General features: G+C 47.0%; 1 protein-coding gene across 1 annotated transcript in view; it reads right to left on the minus strand.

The window, feature by feature from the left end:
* The window catches only part of LOC147633680 (Protein phosphatase 2C family protein), a 39870-nt gene extending 18825 nt beyond the window's left edge, over window positions 1–21045 (minus strand). Inside the window, 1 exon segment of the mRNA XM_086804660.1 lies at window positions 19457–21045. Within this exon segment, the coding sequence (XP_086660786.1) occupies window positions 19457–20392 (936 nt within the window). The 5' untranslated portion in view covers window positions 20393–21045.
* Between the last annotated feature and the right edge of the window lie 852 nt (window positions 21046–21897).

Consider the following 21897-nt stretch of genomic DNA (forward strand, 5'->3'; position numbering starts at 1 on the left):
TGGCATTCTCGCTGGCACCTCTTTTTCAGACCATGCGCCAGTTATTTTGACTCTTGAGGAGAGGACACGGGAGACTAGCTTGCAGTTGAGAATCCTAGAGAGGGTACTTACAGATCCTAGTCTCGCTGAGGACATTGAGAGGATATGGCATGATAGTCAGAGCTCTGAGCAGGACAGTGTGCCCAGGGACTCATCGAGCTCAGCTCTTTTTTGCACGCTGCAGCCTTGACACGGCTGGGAGAGGCCCGCGAGAGGGAGCGTCGGCTGAGACGTAGCCTTGCTTTGCTTCAGCGCCGTCACGAGCAGCAGCCTACATGTGAGTGGGTGGCATCCCAGCTGAGCCAGGCACGCCAGGAGGTTAGAGAGGCAGAGGAGCAGAGACATGAGTTTTACTATCGTCGCCAGGCCTCTCAGTGGACGCAACTTGGTGATAGAGTGACTGGGGAGTTTTTTGAGATTACTGGGCCCCGCCACGCTCGAGCAGGAGTCTGCCAGCTTGGGATGCCGGACGGCTCGGTAGCTACTGAGCCAGAGCAGATCAGAGCCATAGCCCACTGGGTTCTATAGAGACCTGCTCTCAGCGGAGCCAGCCACTGAGGCTCGGGATGCTTGCAGACAGACTGTGTGGGCCCATGTGCAGAGGAGGGTCACAGATCGTATGCGTACAGTTCTGGGTGAGCCTCTCTCAGAGGTTGAGCTTGCTGAGGCCTTGAGGGTCCTTCCGCGCCATAGTTGCCCAGGGGAGAACGGATTGACGCCTGCCTTTTTTATGCGCTATTGGGACCTTTTGGGGCCAGGCCTCCGCAGGGGCTTTCAGTATGTTTTGGACACTGGGGTGATGCCACAGAGCTTTACAAAGGGCTTGATCTTTCTTATCCCCAAGGGGGAGGGAGTATCAGATGATATCCGGCATTGGAGGCCTATTACGATACTCAATACTGTCTACAAGGTCTTGGCAAAGGCCTGGAGTTTGAGGATCCAGCCCTTCCTGGGGGAGTTGATTCATGCTACCCAGACAGGATTCGTCAAGCGTAGTATCCTTGACAACATTTTCACCTTCTGGGAGGCGACGGCCCGAGCTAGATTTCTTGGTGAGGACTTGGTCGTGATGCTTCTCGATTTTGAGAAGGCATACGATAGAGTCGATTGGGGTTTCTTAGAGGGCACTATGCTTCGCCTGGGCTTTGAGCCAGGTTGGATTCGAGGGGTGGCGGCTCTATATTCCACAGCTCGTAGCCAGGTGCTGATTGCAGGAGGAAGGGGGCCGAGTTTTGAGTTGACCAGATCAGTCCGTCAGGGGTGTCCTCTCGCCCCGTTTCTTTTTCTCTTCTTTGCGGAGGCTATGAGCATGTATCTGACGGCAAAGGAGGTTGGTTTGAGAGGACTCCAGCTCCCAGTCACCAGGGGGGAGGACCTGCTCGATGCTGAGTTTGCTGATGACACGGGTTTATTTTTGCATGGCCAGGAGGCCAATCTTCAGCGGGCAGAGCAGTCGCTCCAGGTTTTTAGTGCAGCTTCGGGAGCATTGATCAATTGGCGCAAGACAGTGGCCTTTTGGATCAGTAGCGCTCCCACTCCGGCATGGAGCCCAGACCCGGGTTTTAGATGGATTCCTCCTCGCACAGCAGTGCGATATTTGGGATGCCAGATTGGACGAGATTTGTCACCTGAGCAACAGAGTGCCCCGCTTCTTCTGAGCATTCGGAAGAACCTTTTGTATTGGAGTACAGCTCGGCTATCCTTGGCTGGGAGGGTGGTGGTGGCAAATCAGGTGCTTTTAGCGACCATGTGGTACATTACGTCTTGCTGGATCTTCTCCAGCTCTTGTATCAGCCAGGTACAGAGGCTGATCAGGAACTTTCTTTGGTCTGGGCGGGATGGTCAGAGCCAGGGCAAAGGTTGCTTGGGCAGTTACTACACTTCCGTTGGCCCAGGGAGGCTTGGGCATTATAGATCCAGTTGATCAGAGTAGAGCCTTATTGGGGAAGCTTATTGTTCGGGGGCTGCTTCCAAGCGCTGAGCCTTGGAAAGAGCTTCTTTTGCAGCGGCTGCAGGCTCGAGCTCCCCCAGCAGGGGGCACTTGGGCACCAGAGATGCGATGGATCTTCACAGAGGTAAGGAGGACAGGCCTTAGTAGAGGATGGGAGGACAGATTTGCCTTGAGCATCCTGAGAGTTTGGGAGCTGCTGAGACCGGGGCTCTCTCAGAGACCTCCTTCTTGTGATGAGGAGCGGGCCAGACAGCCGCTCATCTGGAGCCCAGCGGTTCGCACAGAGCAGGGTCATATGCTGGGTTCTCGGCCTCGTCTAGCCTGGGGACCACTGGCGGCAGGCCCAGCACGCAGTTTTGGAGACTGGCAGGCCTTCTGCAGTCTCCCAGAGGAGATCCAGGTGGAGAGGCTGGGTCACTTCAGAGGGGGGTTGATTATGAGGGATGACATTCAGGAGGCACTCACAAAGGAGTGGTTCACGCCTCTCGAGCCCATGCCTTTACTCAGTTGGAGATCCTGATTGCTGTCAGAGCTTGCACTGAGGATGGCAGATGCCTCTACTATGAGATCCAGGATGAGGGCAGACTTCAGAGAGTGGAGGTGGAGTCGCCTTTGGTTGCAGAGTGTATCTTTCAGAGGATACGGGTGGTGGCCGCCGCTTCTCGGAAGTGGCATATTGACCCAGACCCTGCAGATGTGGACTCTGATTGGCGTATATGGGCATATGCAGCGCGCCCCTTGGCCCGGCTCCAGTGGGACCCTGGCGAGTACGAGTGGCATGATCCTTATGCATCCCTTGAGGCCACAGAGATCACCTTTTTCCAGTATACTGTTCGGTTGGGGCGACATATTTTGACGGCAAGGAGGATGGTCTCTCCAACTGCATTGGGGCACTGGCGGCTTCAGGGACTCTCACCGGAGTTCCTGGAGGACTTTTGGACCAGGCTCTGGGCTAGTCGACAGGCACGCAGGATCTCGACTTTCCAGTGGCTGGTCGGCCACAGGGGTTCTGCAGTTGGCACCTGGCTTGTCTACAGCGGTCTTCCGGCGGCCTGCGTCCGATGCGGCCACCCTATGGAGACACAGAGACATTGCCTATGGGACTGCCCTCAGGCGCAGCAGATTTGGCTGCGGATGCTGCGCATTCTAGTCCCCCTCGCTCCAGAGGGGATGTATACGTGGGGTGCCGCTGCTTGGTTGACTTCGTCAGGGCCTGCTATGGGCTATGAGACGGAGCAGGAAAGCCAGGCGATCAGATTCATTAGGGGCCAGCCTCGCTTTGTTCCTTCACCGGACTTCTCGTCCGTCGGCTGGACACAGGAGAGGGATCTACGATGGGAGCTCCTCAGCAGCCTCACCATATGGTTCACCTGGAGGGCCCGGTATTTCAGGGCCTTTGAGGGGAGACTGGAGCCACCAACAGAGACTGTTCGGGGGATCTGGCAGGAGCTCATCCACACCTTGCAAGGACAGTACGACCGCATCCGGGGCGACTCGGATGAGGCGATCTTGCGGCGCCAGGCCTTTCACACCACTTGGCGCAGCGGCCCCTTCTATACCCTACACGTGGGGTCCCCCCGTTGGCACTACAGGCCACCTGTTTGGCTTTTCCCCCCTCCTATTGTATGATATAGCCTCTCAGTTCTTTGTACTAATTCTTGTATTTTTCAGCACCTAGGGAGAGTCTCCCTGGCTGCCTTGCTTTGTTCTCTGCTCTGTTTTCTTTATGAGCAGAGAGGATCTTTTGTAGCCCTACGGGCGTTTTAATGAAAGGATCTTTTCTCGGGAAAAAAAAAAAGTTTGCTCATCCTATAAAGCATTGGAGGCATGCATTTCATTGTCTCTGCCTCTTGTGTTAGCATCTCCAACATTCTTTGTATGGCTTGTCCATAATGTTCTAAGTGTAGAGATAGCTAGTGTTCACGGTGATCATCTCTCACGATAGAAGTGAGAGAGAACCGTATGCTCTCATACCAATGTAACTTGGTTGAACACAATGCTAATCAATACACTTAAATACACTAAGATTTGATGGACACTTGCTCAAATACAAGAAGTAATTTGCTGAATTCACAAGAGACACACAATGAGCCGGAACGGCCGACCCCTCCCTCAAATAAAGTATATTGATCTTGGGAGAATCAAGTACATAGTATCATGGGCATTTCTGACCAGATTTTCATACCAATGCATATGAATACAGTATTGCAAACAAGTGGTTGTCGATATAGACTTGCAACCCACACCACCCTCTCAAGTGCCCATGTTCCCTACCATGTACTCTCTATTGTTTCACCAACACATGGTAGCAACAATCTGCAAGAGAGCACGTAGGACAAGAGAACCCTACACAGGGTATGTGATCTTGTAATCCAGTTCCTCCCTCCTGCTACTTGCTTCCAAATTTAAGCATAAAAGCTTACCAATTGCAAGTAGAGTCGATGACAGCGAAGATCTTCGCAATGGAAGTCCTTGGAGTGATGAGATCTTCGATTTGTCGCATTTCTTCACGACAAAAGTCTTCAAGAGGATGAAGGGAACCTTGGGAAAGCTAAGGAGGGCTGCAATTAGGGTTTTCAGCAAAAAGACCAGAAATTACAACAATAAAGAGAGCTGTTTTGCTGAATTTCAGTCATTGGGAGTGTGTAGGAGAGTGATTAGCACACGGAAACACTCTTGGAAGCTTGAGAAACACCTTAGCAAGCTTGGATATGCAATTGGGAAGAAGAAAGTGCTGAAAATGCAGCCCAACAGCCCTCATGAAGGAGGTGCCAATCTCTAGAGAGAGGAGGAGGAGTGAGGTGGTGAGTTGTCCAGTGTAGGTGGCAGGCAAGTGCTTTGTGGAGCAAGCTAGAGTGGACACATGGCTAGTTACTCCCTTTGTACAAAGGGGATAAAGGTCTGGGCGGTGGACATTGGGTTATGTCCACCTCGGGACATCAGTGTGTGTGAACACCGGGCTGGTCATAATTTATAAGTGACTTTTGGTCACCCAAAACTTAATGAAGTGTGTACACACTCACTTATAAATTAGTGTTAACTCCTAAGGCTAGGTTTATGACCAATACTTACCACCTGTCACATGCCACATAAGCATGTCAGCAGACAGTTTCACACACACGGTTCGCGAGCGGACGTCCCCTTACCCGGAACACACATTGGTCAAGCAAGCATGAAAACAGCATGCAATTTCAATTGCAAGCAAGCACATAAAGATGCTATGCAATGCAGCAGTGGTATGGACAATCCCCCCGTTCATGAGAATATACCAAAATAGACATGCTCCAGGCAAGTACACGAGGTACCAAACCCAATGGAACACCAATCCACCAGGCATTTCCGGGCATGTACACAGAGGCACAAGTCCCAACGGAAAGCCAAGTCCACAGTATCACATGAGTGGCATCAATCCCCGGCATATACAACTGCCATGGACACCAGTCCAATGTACATACATGATGAGAAAGCACGGGTGGACCAATTGGGTGGCCAAATGGTGACATCTCACCCTCAAGTTTCTTGTGTGATTTCTTGTGAAGACTTGATTCAGATATTGGATATTGGTACTAGCCCAGTGTAAGACTCTTGTGGGTCATCCTCGTGGTGAGCCCGGCATCAATTATCTTGTGCCTCCTCAACATCGGCACTCTTGTTTGATATTGTATTCATTTATTGTACTGGTCCTGGCTTGGAAAAGCCCGTGGCTTGTTCCTGAAATAAATTCCTGAAGAGGGAGTGGGGCCTGTGCCCTGCTCAACGTGGTGTACCGTGTGAAACCCCTATTCCCATCTCTCTCCCCCCCTTCTCTCTCTATCTATATTTCTCGTGCACGTGGTTGCATCTGTCACTCACGCTTCGTTGGTTCTTAGGGATCCTGCCTGATTGCTTCACATAGACAAACCTAAGAAAGTCATGGACTGCAAGTGGCATACCATCATATATTCAACAAGCTAATTGGTGGACCCTAGGTGGAATACTATCATACAGTCCAAGATACAAACATTGGATCCCAGCCATAATGCCATCATATATCCCAGTTTCCACTCCCCCGTCCTCCATGGGCAAGGCGGTGTATACTCTTACCTCTTGGACAGTATGCCCTGCAAAAATGAGGTCTAGATCCTTCTCACGATAACATAGAGAGAGAGAAGGGGGAGAGAAAGATGGGAATAGGGGATTCACATGGTACACCACGCTGAGCGGGGAACAGGCCCCGCCCCCTCTTCACGAATTTATTTCAGGAACAATCCACAGGCTTTTCCAAGCCAGGACCAATACAACAAATGAATACAATATCAAACAAAGTGTCGATGTCGAGATCGGGCTAAGGTCGATGTCAAGGCACAAGATAGCTGATGCCGAGCTCACCACGAGAATGACCCACAAGAGTCTTACACCAAGCTAGCACCAAAATCCAAAGAATCCAACTGATATTCTCAAGTATCCACAAAAAGCTCTTTGTTCTCAATCCAATCTTTTCACTAAGAAAGGAGAAGGTGGCGGTTCTTCAAATGGAAGCAACCCCCCTCCCAAAGAAGGCGGCTAAAAGGAGGTGCTGATGGAAGAGTCAGGCGCAATAGCCAATAGGTGGTGATGGAGGAGCAAACGAGCAGCCAACAGGCGACAGTCAAACAAGATGCAAAAACACCGGCTCTGGGGCGGCAGAGGCGACAAAAAATCGGCTCTGGGGCGGCGGCAACGCTGGTGGCGGGCGGCGGAGGCCGCGCTGGGCAACGGCAACGCCGACGGCGGGCAGCAGAGCTGGCTCTGAGCGGCGGCGGGCGCCAGTAGAGGGGAGATAGAAAGGTGATGAAGAAGATAAAGTTCTTGCCCAAGGGAGTTCTTCCACCTTCTTTTATGAGCCTCCAAGAGTTTTTCTATATCCACCAAGAGGGTGCATGGTCCTTTATATACTTGAGGAGATGCCTGCTTTTATCCATGCTTTGCTTTTGCCTTTATTCCCTTGCTTTTGTTTTATTCCCTTGCTTTTGCTTTAATAATAGTCAAAGTTCTTGATTTATGCTTTTACAACTTCAGGGCCTTGCTTTTTGGCCCTGGAGCTTCTTTTTGAAAAAGCGGCTTATAGCTTTTTGACTCAGTTCGACGAGCTCTTTCCAACAATGCCCTCAGCTTTTTGGTCAACAAAGTTTGACTTTTGCTTTTTCCTGCTTTTTGACCCAAACGAGTGCTTTTTCCAATTCCAACATTAGGACCTTGTTTCCATGTGTCCATCATCCTGTCCATGTGTCCGGGCATGATTTCTATCATGTGAAAAGAGCATGGAGGACCAAACAGTTACATTCCCTCCCTCTTATATCACAGTTGTCCTCAACTGTGGCATAGATATGGTACTAGTCCCATCTCGTGCTCCTGTGCATCTGGTCTTTCCTCATGTATGTGGTGCCTTCTACTCCTCTGGCAACATCTTTATGCCTTTCTTTGACGGATGTCCTTGTTCTTGATGGTACATGATCTTCATAGCCTGTTAGTAGCAGGGGTTAGAAAATAAATGCATACTCACATTCTACAAAAACTAGACACAAGCTAGTCAACAAACAAGTATGCATCATTCGTGCCTACTGGGTATTCCAAGTATTGGCCAAGTAGTCTGGAGCCCAATGGACTATCACATGCCATAAATCCAAGCATTGTCCACGCATCAAAAACAGTAGACAAAGTCAAAGAAGTTCAAACATACATCAGTATGCAATGCACAAGTAATGATCCTCCTGTTCATGGATTGCTCTGTTTGGTTTCATCAAAACCATGCTGAGCTATCTGGTCACTAGGACCGCTCAAACTTCCCCTCAAGGCCATCTGGTCTCTAGGACCGCCCGAGAGTCATAAATAGTCATTTGGGTCATCTAGTCGTCGCATTGACCACCCGATTATAATATCCAATACAGTCATGTGGGCCATCTGGTCGCAATGACCACCCGACTGCAAAATCCAATACAATCATCTGGTCCATCTGGTCGCAATGACCGCCCGACTGCTCTGCAGGTCCAATATATATGGCATCGTTGCCGTCCAATGGGTCTTCTGGGATTGTTGCCTCCCATATACAAATGTTGCTCCTTGGGCCTTTTGGCATCGATGCCACCCAAACTAGAGCATGTCCAATCAAAATCATTACATAAGCAAGATAATGATCAATTCCATTTTAGTATAAACATATATACAATGAAGAGGGCTAGGGCTACAGTCTCTCCCTCTTAAATCTGTCTTGATCTCAAGATGTATGAAGCATGTACTTCAAATACATCTGGACCAACTGCTTCCTCATAAGCTCAAAGAATATTGGGGTAGTCCTTGACATACTCTTCAGGCATCCATTTCACATCCATAGGCGAATAGTTCTTAAACTTCAAGAGGAATTTCCTGACCATTGTCCTTCCTCTTTTTCTCACAAACTGGAATACGATTTGTTTCGGCTGCAAGATTTCTTCTTGTTCTTCCACTTCTGGTGGATCCTCCAATACAGGCTCCTTTGAGGGTAGTCCTGTATATGGCTTCAATAAACTGACATGGAAGGCATTATGTATCCTCCAATGATCTGGAAGGTCCAAACAATGACATACACATTGATCTTCTTGGTAATCTGAAAAGGTCCATAATACCTGGGGGAAAGCTTGGGTTCCTTGAGCTCTTTAACTTTTGATTTTCTAGGTCTTGCTTTTTCATATCGCAATAACACCCAATCCCCTTCTTTAAAAGTGACCTTCCTTCTATGCTTGTCTGCAGCTTTCTTTTGCTTGGCTTGAGATGTCTCAGTAGCCTTCCAAACCTGTGCAAAGGTCGTATCCAAATCTCGAACGAACTCGTCCGCATGGAAAATCTCTTCCTTGGTCTTCAGAATAGGCAACAACAATGGTTTGCCATAGATAATCTCATAAGGAGCTTTGCTTGTCAAAGAGTCCTGTGCAAAGGTCGTATCCAAATCTCGAACGAACTCGTCCGCATGGAAAATCTCTTCCTTGGTCTTCAGAATAGGCAACAACAATGGTTTGCCATAGATAATCTCATAAGGAGCTTTGCTTGTTATAGGCAACTCAACCAATGGCAAGTACTTCTCCCATTGATCCGTCGCTTCGAGAGCATAACACTTTAGCATATCCAATATAGTGACGTTGGCAATCTCACTTTGCCCATCTGTTTGAGGATGATAAGCCGAAGAAAAATTCAGCTTTGTCCCCATGTTGTCAAAAAGTGCACTCCAAAAGAAACTGGTAGTCCAAGGATCTCTATCCCCTACAATGGATTTGGGTAATCCATGATGCTTGAAGATCTGTTGAATAAACAATCTTGCCATATGATCTGCATGAATGGTCTTCTTCACTGGAATGAAGTGGACTTCCTTACTGAACCTATTAATAATAGTCCATATTCCATCATTCCCAAATCCTGACTTTGGCAATCCAAAGATAAAGTCCATGGCAATACTTTCCCATGGAATGTTGGGAATTGGCAAAGGTTGTAACAATCGTGCGGGTTTTTGTCAATCAAACTTGACCTTCTGACAAATCAAACATTCTCGAACATATTGCTCAATATCCTTCCTCATACTAGGCCAAAAGAAATAACTTTCCAAAGCCTGAGTTGTTGTCATGATACCCCTATGTCCCATATAAGGTGGGGCATGGCATTCTTCCATTACTTTGGGTCTCAAATCCTTGGTTACACATAAACGAGTTTGCATCATAAGAAACCCTTCGTGGATGACATAAGAAGTCACCAAGTCTCCATTCTGCAACCTGTCCCAAATGTCTTTGAAATCTTCAACTGTAGCATAAAGATCTTTCATCATAGTGAAGTCCAAATGATATCCCATGGAAATTGCATGGGTCATGGGTCTTCGAGAGATAAAGCATTTGCTACGTTGTTGTCTTTCCCATGAGTATGCATAATCTAAAAATGAAATTGGACCAAATAGCTAGCCCATCTTATATGCTTTTCTAAAATCTTAGGTTGAGACATAAAATACCTAAGACTTTGATGATCTGTCTTGATAACAAACTCAACACCCATAAGATAATGCTTCCAAATCTTTAAAGCATGTATGATAGCCATCAATTCTTTGTCGTAAGTAGGTGCGGTCTTCTCGGCTCCTTGAAGTCTTCGACTCTCATAGGCCACGGCATGGCCCTCTTGGTTCAAGAATGCTCCAATGCAATCTCTTGAAGCATCACATTCTAACACGAATGGCTTTGGCAAATCTAGAATGATCAATACCGGTCCTTTGCTAGCATAAAATTTTAGTGATTCAAAGGATTCTTTTTCAGCTTTGGTCCACCAAAATCCCACGGCTTTTTTTGTCAGATCATGTAGTGGACTTGCTACCACAGCAAACCACTTGACGAACTTCTTGTAATAAGAGCATAGGCCAAGGAAACTTCGAACTGCATGCACACTGGTCAACTTTGGCCATTCCACAATAGCCTTGACCTTTTCTGGATCCATCCTGACCCCTTCCTTGGATACTACATTCTTGCCTTTAAAAGGAAACCTAATCTTATTTCCAACCCAATCAATGGCCGGATCTATCTTCTTATGCCAAGGCATACCCAAAATTACATCACAATGTCCAACTTTGCCAACCACAAAGTTCTCATAATCCACATAATCCCCAATCTGTAAGCGGAGCTTTCCCAAAATAGGAGTCACTTCGGCTGACATTTTTTCAAAAGCAGCACCTGCTATAATAGGAGTTCTGAATCTATCCGGAGGGAGATTCATGGCTTCAACCACTCGCGGATTAATGTAGTGGTGGGTAGCACCACTATCGAAGTGGATAAGTACGGGTTGGTTTTGCCACTTTGCCCCAAGCTTTGAAGAGTTGCCTCTTCTCTGGTGGAGTATCATCTTGATGTTGAAGTTCTTTGGGTAATGCATTACTTTGGGGCAATTTGGCTTCTTGACTTGGTTTATCAGGACATTTTGCAACCATATGTCCTTTCTTTCCACATTGGAAACATTTACCTTCTTTGACATAATCCTCGAGTTGCTTGCAGGGGTTTATCCTCACTTTTATTCTTCTTTTCCTGTGGCTCATTCCTTGCTTGAGACCCCCCTTTGAACTTCTTCTTTTGGGACGAGTCTCGAGTCTCACTCTTTGATTTGCCCACCATCCAAGGCATATATAGAGCTTCGGCTTGCAAGGCTTTGTCTTGGGCTTCTTCCAAGGTTTTTGGTCCCATCATATAGACTGCCTGATAAGTGTCTTACACCAAGCTAGCACCAAAATCCAAAGAGTCCAACTGATATTCTCAAGTATCAACAAAAAGTTCTTTGTTCTCAATCCAATATTTTCACTAAGAAAGGAGGAGGTGGTGTGGCGGTTCTTCAAATGGAAGCAACTCCCTTGCCAAAGAAGGCGGCTGAAAGGAGGTGCTGATGGAAGAGTCAAGCAACAGCCAATAGGTGGTGGTGGAGAAGCAAACGGGCAGCCAATAGGCGACAGAAATCCAGCAAACAAGAGGCAAAAATGCCGGCTCTGGGGCGGCAGAGGCGCCGGCACCAGGCGACGAAAAATCGGCTCTGACGCTGGTGGCGGGCGGCGGAGGCAGCTCTAGGCACGGCGGGCAGCGGCACTTCTTCACAGGGGGTGGAGCAGCAATGGTTGGTGCTGCAAAGGGGGCCGTCGATAGAGGGGAGGTAGAAAGGTGATGAAGTAGATAAAGTTCTTGTTTTTCCCAAGGGAGTTCTTCCACGTTCTTCTTCTATGAGCCTCCAAGAGTTTTTCTATATCCACCAAGAGGGTGCATGGTCCTTTATATACTTGAGGAGATGCCTGCTTTTATCCATGCTTTGCTTTTGCCTTTATTCCCTAGCTTTTGTTTTATTCCCGTGCTTTTGCTTTGCCTCCTTGCTTTTGCTTTGATAATAGACAAAGTTCTTGATTTATGCTTTTACAACTTCAGGGCCTTGCTTTTTGGCCCTAGAGTTGCTTTTTGAAAAAGCGGCTTATAGATTTTTGACTCAGTTCGACGAGCTCTTTCCAACGGTGCCCTCAGCTTTTTGGTCAACAAAGTTTGACTTTTGCTTTTTCTTACCCAGACAAGTGCTTTTTCCAATTCCAACATTAGGAACATTGTTTCCATGTGTCCATCATCTTGTCCATGTGTCCGGGCATGAGTTCTATCATGTGAAAAGAGCATGGAGGACCTAATAGTTACAAAGAATACTTAGCTTTACAATTTATTGGAGTTGTCTTCCTGATGGAAAGAAGGTTTCCTTGGCTTAACCAAATCTTTCGCGATCCTAAGCTTGGTATCACCCATAACTTATCATTTTTCTTCGGAAAAGAGTCTTAAAAAATTTGGGATATGATTCTCAAGTCAGAATATTACATAGCCCACACAACCACTTTGCTTTGCTAATAAGTTGATTAATTTCATCCATTGGAATCTTACATTCTGAATTGGTTGTGCGGATTGCTTGGCTTAGGCTTAACTACACTAATAGCCAGTATATTCCCCCAATTAGGACAGTCTTCCAACACGTAAGAAGAAAGTTTGGCTCTGATATTAATGTAATTGAATGCCACAGGATTAAAACACTTCATAACCACCTTGGAATATTTTATTAACCAAGGAGTATTTCAATCTGGACGAGTGCCTGACATTCACTTATGAAGGAAAACAAGTGTAAGTTGTGGACTCGTGCACAAATCTGAAAGTCATATTTTTCTTTTCTTTTCTTTTCTAGGAAAGAGATCCTTCTATTAGTTACGGAACAAAACAGCCATAATGGCTAAGTAAAACTCAGCTCCATAGAGGGAGTGAGAATCAAGAAAACTGAGAAGGGGAAGGATGCTCTTCTCCCCTGGCTGGCCACTCTCATCGGAGGAGAAGGCTATCTCATACAAAAGGGGGGTCGGCGGGGAACAACAACACAGGTAGTCTATAGGGCCAAGTGGCCTCACCACCACTGTCAGTGAGAAAAGGACTGTGATGCCAAATCTTTGAGAAGGCCTCACGGCACTTCCACATGCGGTCGGAGCCACCTTGAAGCTTCCCCCACTGCCCACGGAGGGTCTGAATGATATCAAGCCAAATGATCCAAATGGACTCCGCTGGTGGGGTCAGGGTGCCCTAGATGACCTCGCTATAGTGAGCTCTCCAAATGTGCCATGCAACAATATTGCTTCAAATCTCCCATCTCTGGCTAGAACCGGGAGTCCAAATGTCAGTGGAGGGAGCTCGAACTAGTACTGCAAAAATATGGAGATGAGAGACCTACAGGGCCAGTCCCCCACCCTCCTCATATGCCATGGCGACATTGACCTTAGTGGCCCAAGCAACTATGCCCCAAGTAACTGCGTGTGGGGGGGGACCGGTCCATAGTGAAAATGCGGAGAATCCATTGCCAAATCTACTAAGCCTTTGGGCAATCCCAAACGCAATGATGCTAGCACTCCTAGGGATAGCCACACCTCGAATAGATTGCAAACCTACCTCCGATGGCCAGCCAAGTGCCAACCACCAGGCTCCAATGTGCCAGCTACTACATAAAGAGAGTGATCTTTCACGACCGAAAATTGTCCCATAGCCTCTTCCAAAAATCTGAGAGAAGCTGAGGAGGGAGGCCCTCAAACTGCCCTGCTGCTAGAGTGCCTTCGATCTCGAGCATCTAAATTATGCAGCCTAGCCATGCAGTGTACGAAAAGAGAAACTAAGGAGGGAGGCCCTGGGGCTAGTAGTGATGGGAGGCCTGCCCAGGCCAACTGTTGAAAAGCATGGTGTCAGGATGACAGGGTGAGAGTGGAGATGGAGACGGAAATGGAAGCTCAAGCCATGGTGATAGTGACTAGGGCTAGAGAGAGAGGAGAGAAAGAAAGAAAGAAAGAAAGAAAGTTGTATTAACGTCCTCAAAAGGGCAAAATGACCTATGAGACCAAAAGATTACATCATATCCATGAGGTACATCATCCTGGGTAAAAAATAGTAATAAAGAAAGATAACAAAAATCTAGAACTATGAAATCTGATCTAGGTACATGAGCAGAGAGCTCTCATATCACCCTAATACATCCCTCATGGGCTGCTGTGACATGGTGCTCAAGGTGGCAAAACTGAGCTAGCGCGAGAAGGTCTTGCGATGATGGGAGATGATGGCCCAGATCCTCCTGTGGTGGCGTGACCATGGGCGAGGGCCATGGGGTCTGGGCCACCGAGCTCTACATAACTCAATGTCTCTATCGAGTGTCACACCTCTCGGCCGAGCTCCAGCACTAGCATGTGGTCCGAGTATGATGGGTGGTGTCACCAATTGGCCGACCATTTGGCCCATCTCCAGTTTTTGCGTCTCGTTCACTTGAGGCCAGGCCAGTGTCTCATGTGAAGAGACGAGTATTTTGCTGACATGGACGGGAGCCAGACACCCGTGTGTTAGCACGATGGTGTCGTATGGACGGGAGCAAGACTGGTGCCACCCGTGCATGACCTGGACTATGTTCAACCCATGGGATTGTCACGCCATGGAAGAGCCAGTATTCGTGCCGTGTCTTGCCTATAGGACTGTCACACCATAAGGAGGCTCGTGCCTGGAACTATGTCTTACCTATGGGACTGTCACTCCATAGGAAGACCAGGTTTTTATATTTTACGTCGTGCCAGTTTTGTGCCGACAGATATTTTGTACTTGTTCCATGAACGGGAGATATGTCCATGTTACTTTTTGCACATGCACACATGTTCTGCATGTTTGAAACTGTTTTCGCATGACTTGTATTTTTGTGTTTGCCTGCTTGACGTGTTACTTACTGAGCGGGGACGCCTGCCAGTGAATCGTGAAGTCTGCTCTGTATTCTGACGAGTTTTGGTGCATGTGAACAGGTGGTAAGTATATTGCACATGTTGTTTTAATGTTTCATATTCTAACCCTTTGTTTTATAAGGTTTAATGTTCACACACACTTAAAAGTGGGCACCCCCTTTGGGCAAGGTGGGGAGCCCCACTTAAGTGAGTGTGTGGGGGTGGGTGCATGGTCACCTACCCACACTCCCAAAGAGCTGGCCGCCCACATGCAAGCGTGGGGAGCCAGCCAGCACATTTAGTTTTACTCCTCCTCCAACCTTAATAAAAGAAGCCGGCGACCACCTTTGAGATAGACGAGTTTGGTGCGCCTCCATCACCCTGCGCTCCATCGTTTGCTGACGGCGCATCGTTTGCTGACGGCTGAGCAAACTCAAAGGCTGCACTTTCTCTTTCGGCTGCATCTAGGCGACTATAGCTACACCACAAGCGGCTGTTACTTCAGCCCTAAAAACGGGTGTTCCACGCTGGTCCAACAGGCTCCGCCTGTTTACTTGCTGCAAGCAGCCAAAACAGGCACACAACCAGGCAGCTGAGGCCTATAGGCGTGGTTGAATTTTCTGCACTACTGGTTGCTGCGCAGCCTACTACAGCAGCCAGCTACGTAACCATCACCAGCAGGTTGTGCTGATTCTCCAGCAGCGCGCACCCTCACCTGTAGGCGACCTTCAGGCTGCAGGTGACTGTGCGCTTCCATCTCCTCCAACAGGCTGCCTTTTTCTCCACTGCAGTCAGCAAGGCATTCCTCTCCTAAGGCGGCTACTCCAACTTCTTTTTGGCAAGAGGTTTTGTCTTCTTCTAATAGGAGGTCTCTCTCTCTTCTTCAGGAGGCTATACCTTTCTCCAGGCCATTACTCCCCTCGACGTGCTGCTGCATCTTGGTGTCCGTCCCTAATAGCTGCACACAGACAGACACCATAAGGCATTCCCGACTCCCTACACGGTAACACCCATTTGGTGCCGGGTAGTCCAAGTTCTATTGGAGAACCTCGGTCCAAAGGTGCTGAGATCGGGAGAGCCATATAACCGGTCTAATCTAGAAAGGTTGGGGCTTGTAATAATCCTGTTGGATCGCAAGTATCGCAGACTCCTAGGGCTGACCCCAAACTCCTGTAGATGCCAAGGGTAAGCCAAAATCAACTCCTCTCGGGCCGAGTACTCCGTGTATGAAACTGTGACCATGCCACCTCCAACTCTATCCTCCGCCATCTCTAACATGTTGAAATCACCCCCCATGCACCAAAAATCAGGGGACCGACGAACCATGCTCAAGAAAATGGCTCTACCTGCTATGGTATTCGGTGCACAGAGATTCAAGCAACCCACTCTCTCCTCTCCAATCGTTATAATCACCCATTGAGCTCTCCCAGTGACAATGGTGCCTAAATCAATCATTGCGGGTAAGAACTGCTCGCTAACCAAAATGCATACCCCACCCTAGGTCCTAGAGAAGCCAAAAGCATGAGACCAAAAGGTGTGACTCTTGCCCTAAAAAATCTTCTCACAAGGTGGGTACGGCCCTCGGACAGATGATGCTCTAGAGGAAGAGAATGTCAATGGGTCCGCCAACTACTGCTCTATGAAGCTCCTCTCTAAGGATTCCGCACCTCTATAAACAAAGCAGTCCTCCTAAGCCCTGAATGTTCCATGAGACAATCCGCATAACTAAGAGCGATGGGAGGTGGAACATGCTCCCAGAGCATGGTACGAAAAGATACATGCATACTTGGTTGCACAAGGTTTTTGCAACAACCCAACTAACAGTACCCTCTATATTAAGAAGACTAAGGATGTTTTATTGGTAATCATGTTATACCTTAATGACATGATGCTCACAGGCCCTAATGATGATCATATTTCAACTTTTATAGCTGATTTAGAGAAGTCTTTTGAGATGTCAGATCTTAGACCGTTGCACTATTATTTGGGCATCGAGTTTTGGCAGTGTAATGATGGCATTATTATGCTGTAGCACTATTATTTGGGCATCGAGTTTTGACAGCGTAATGATGGCATTGTTATGCTGCAAAGGAAATACATAGATGCATTGTTGAAGAGGTTCAATCTCGAAGACTGTTGTCCCAAACCTGCAAAACAGTAACCAGCCATGGTTTTGGCTCACTGGACACCCATAGGTTCCACCAGATCACATCCCCAAGCCTAGTACTTGTCTAGGGACATGTTTGCTCAAGTTTTGTCGCGAGAAACCTCCTGCAAACCTGTAAAAAAAAACAGCCAATAATGGGCCTTATAACAATCGGCCAACTCCTATAGAGGCTCTGCTCACTCCGTCCAAGCCCTATTCTCAGCAGAGAAGCCCAAAAACAGTCCCAACAGCCATGCACAAGCTCCTGGAGCCAAATCGATCAACCTGTAGCCGCTGTAGATGAAGTCGACCTGCCCTGTAGAGAGAGAAATAGCAGTCAGCCAGCCCTGGGACCCTTATTCCACCTGTAGCTCATGCATATGAGTAAACTTGCTGTTTTTCCTGTCCACACAGCTCCTAACAGCCCACGATTTCCAGTTGAGTGCTCTACAAGACAGGGCTTGCCCACTTTGGCCCTCCCACACCCACAATAGCAACTCATGGAGCTTTTTGGGAGTGCTCGGGTGCCCATCTCTCATATTTGGCCTTGGTTCATTAAAAATAGTCCACCCTGATGTGAACTCACTTAGAAAATTATAAGTGTGTCCACCCACACTTTAAGTGAATGTGAACCCTGCACCCAATAAACCTTAGTAACATGAAATCATGAACAAATTGGGTTAAGTGTGCACACTTACCGCCTGGAAAACACATAAGGAAACCATATGAGTCCCAAACAGGTGTGCACATGCGTATCCACGGGTTCCATGGACTTTCACAGGCAAAATACCAAGCAATGTCCAGGCATCAAAAACAAGTCATCCATGCATGTGCAACTCACATACATATGCTGGTGCACAAACATAGTGGATGAAATCTCCCAACTTACATCTCGTACATCCAACTAGCCCGTTCACACAGGCGCCGTCCACACAGCACCAAAAAGTACTCACCAGGGTAACCACCCTTCCATGAGTCCAGAGTCACTCACCGGGGTTACCACCCTTCCATGAGTTCATAAATCATGCCAGGAACTCATACCAGGATACCAATCCTTCCATGGAGCCCTTCCACATGTATTCAATCATGACATCATTTCAGACGTCTGCCAAAGAAGTGGTGACAACAAATTGGCAGATTTACTCATGAAGGCTCTCCCATGAGAGAAGTTTGAAGCTTTTCGCAAAGCTTCAAACCAACTTCCTTTTGAGGACTAGTCTCGGCTCCCCTATCATAGTCCAAAGAGCTCCCCTATCACAGTCCAAAGAGCCTGGCACATCTCTGTACTTCTAGTGCCAGCTCACCCCTTGTTCACATCATCACTCCAAGGGAGATTTGTAGCCATATTTGGTAGTGATGTGTATGAACACACTAGCACCAGCCAGGGCACTTTTTCCCTCTTTAGAAGGTTTTTTCCCCGTGCTATAGTATACACCCATCTTGGGGTATACTTATCATCTTTTTACAAAACACATTCATTATCTATCTATCAACTTCTCCACTGTGTGTGCGCGCGCACATTCTTGCAACCCTATTTCCAACATTGCAAGGAGTAGAAATAGTTGGCACACTCACATCATGACATGGATGACTTCCTCTGTCTCTCTCTCTCAATGCACTACCTCCACCAAAGTATAATGGAATAGTATAAAGGAAACGAAGAGAGTTATGAGAGCGACAACAAATGCAGATATACCTCCACAAGACCTCCCAATATATATACCTAGATGAATCCAGGAACATGCCCAAATCCACCTTTTAGGAACGTGCATGTTATCTACTCATGGTAGTCAACCCACAAGACTATATAACTATAAACTCCATTATGCATAGTATGGACTAGATACTTCACCTGGGCTCTCTCTCTCTCTCTCTCTTTGCACTACCTCCACTAGAGTACAGTGGAATACAAAGGAAATGAAGAGAGTCATCGTAGGCAACAATAGCAGATATACCTCCACAAGACATGGTACTGTGAGATTCGAGGGAGATTTAATTGCCTGTTCTGAAGATAAGAGATGTGTGGCCCTCTACTTAAATGAGATATAAAGACACGGTAACAAACTCATGAGACACTATGAGATATACTGGGAGAGGAAAGGATCATAGTCACACACTTCACAACTTTTTTCAACAGCAGAGGTCGACATAAAGCGAGAGACACATAAAGAAGATGAGGATATACCACAGAGTTGCTCCACCACAGCACAAATACAGAAAATATGAGCACAAGTCACCCACATATGCTACAACTAGCTGCATCTAGGTGACCATGCATGACTGGAGCTGCATGCCAGAGACCTGACACGTGACAAAGGCGGGGCCTGGTGAGAGACCCTGTTAGACATTAGGATCATAGCAAGATGTGCTCTGTAGAACAAAGGACCCTCTTTGATCTCAATGGGTCTCTAAAAGAGATTGTTAGATGACTATGTAATCCTATCAACTTCTGATGAGAGAAGACTGTACTCTAGCGGTAGCACAATGCAAAGGTATCAAAAAGTTACAACATGATAAGTAGTAAAACCAAATCTCTGTGCAAAATTTGATAAGTTAAATAGCCTACCATGTCGATTACTTGCTGACTAGAGAGGAATTCAAACACGCCATCGCTTGCTAGCACAAAAAAGGGATGATCTGCTGTCAGCTCCATGGCAAGCACCTCTGGCACTGCTATGACACCAATTTCCTCAGCTATCTTGTCACCAATACTCCTTGTAAATGCTGTGCCAGGGTACATTCCATTTGCAACCCACACCCGCGGTGGGTCACCATCGTCCTCGTTCTCTTCACCTCCCCAGCATTGCACATATGGACTCTTAAGCCCTTCTAATTGATCCAAAGTCAGAACCCGTGCACCACATAGTTTAACTCTAGCACACTCATCTGCCCTAATTGGCGTTTGATCACTTGATAGATCAACTGCAACCAATTCTTCCCCCCTTCTTACTGCCAACACAGATCTGGAGTCTCCGACATTTGCCACGTAAAGCGTCCTCCCACGAACTAGCACAGTGATGGCAGTGGTACCACTTGATGAATCGTCTATGTCATGCTGATGCAGTTGAGCATTTGTGGCTGTGAATGCTGAATGGTAAGCTTGGACCACATCCGTGCGGAAGTGCCGGTCTTTTAGGAAGTTTTCACACAGGCGTTTCTTTGCAAATTGGGAGCATTGAGTTCCATAATCCCCATGTCCATCAAAAACACCAAAGAAATGGTCATTAGGGTCCTTTCCGAATTGACTATGGATGCAGAAACTGTCTTGATTTGCCTTGTCCAGTGCCTTGGGGTAAAAGCCTCGTTGAGACAAATATGAGTAACGGAGGTCATAGTTATATCTAGGCAGATGAGAAACTCTGGACCCACTAGGTGACAAGTACTGTCTAGAAAGGTGAGGCACTAGAGAGGCCTCTTCTGCCACCAGCGTGCCACTGAAGAGGGAGGTTGGCTGGTCTACACCACTTTCACCATCCAGGTCACTCTCTTTTTCTCTGGGCATGTCGTTTGCAAGATCAACAACTCCAGGCCTGCTGGCTAGGGGAGGAGAGGCTGTACACTTTCTGATTCTCCCAAAAACACAACCCATTGAGATGCTTGATGTGCACGTGGGTACAGTAAGGCATATGAGTGCAAACCCCACAATCCCTCTCCAGTCATAAATGCATATTTTGGGCACCAATGATTTTGCTACATGCATTCACGGCCAAAAGCACAAAGCTGAATGTTCACCTAGCCACCGGACTGCTAAGTTCTTGTACGAGAATGTGATTCTAAGCTTTAAATGCCCAATTGATTGAATCAGTGAGTACTCTAGCTTCGAAAACCTGAATGGCACTCCCTCCAGTCATTAATGTAATGGTATTATAGACTCCAATCAGAGGCAACATGGGGCTCGCTATGCCGGTTCACATCCAACACATGCCAAATGATTGAATCTGTATAGCAAGGAATGTTGTGCAAGTGCAGCCAACCTTAGATATAGATGGAAGAGCCTGTGATGAAATATATTGCCCTTGTTGTTCTGCCAATCCCGTGTGGAAGCGATGCATCACCAGGAGAAAGAAGGCCAGCTTTCTCGATCACAACTACGTATCCAACTTCTTTTCACGGATTACAGCCACGTGCCATGGCAGCATGCCACCTTGCTATATTATTGACCTTATCCACTCATCATGACTCATGCAAATGATGAACGAATGGGAATTCAGTCTCTGTTCATTATTATTACCCTTTGAGATGAGGTACTCTCGTCTATATGACCTCCTCAAACATCCCATCAATGTCCTCCCTCTCACACACAATCCCAAATCTGACCGTAACAATTAATGGATGATGTTGTTTAGATTTAATACTAGTTTTAGATAAGTTTACAAATCCTAAACCTCATATCACAGGTATTACCTCTAGACCTTGTTTACCTTATCAAAAATTCAATTATCTCTATAAGTTAAATATATACAATATCTACTACTAAGAATACTCATTTCATCTTAATGTTACTTGAAATTTATTAGCTTCTTTTTCAAAAAAAATGCATAATGTTTTGTGACCAAACAATGATTCCTAGCTTTGGCTAGAAGGCTCACTTAGAGGTGACCAAATGGCATCGCTACTGCCGAGGAACTTGTCTTGAAGGAGGGAGAGGAGTAGAGATTCCATTCCATTCCATTTTCTTCCATTAGCACATAATTTTGCCCTCGGATGCAAATCCTTGGGTTTTAAGAGAAGGATAAGTGTTTGAGTGCATGTGAGTGTGTTTATATGTGATTAGAGTGTGGAAGTGTTTGAGTGCATGTGAGTGTGTTTATATGTGATTAGAGTGTGGAAGTGTTTGATTTGGTTGAGTAGAGTAGATTTTTCGAACTTTAACCCTCTTTTTGTTGTTTTTATTTGATTCTTGACTCATAGGTGATGGTGGATGGTTGAGTTGATCAATCCCTAGCAGCAATCTCTCTTGTATGGCATTTCCATGGTCATCTTGAGCTTTAGATGGGCTAATTAGCC

This window comes from Cibotium barometz, chromosome 11 (genome assembly GCF_041138505.1).
Source record: "Cibotium barometz isolate CiBa-2024 chromosome 11, ASM4113850v1, whole genome shotgun sequence".
Taxonomy (NCBI): Eukaryota; Viridiplantae; Streptophyta; class Polypodiopsida; order Cyatheales; family Cibotiaceae; genus Cibotium; species Cibotium barometz.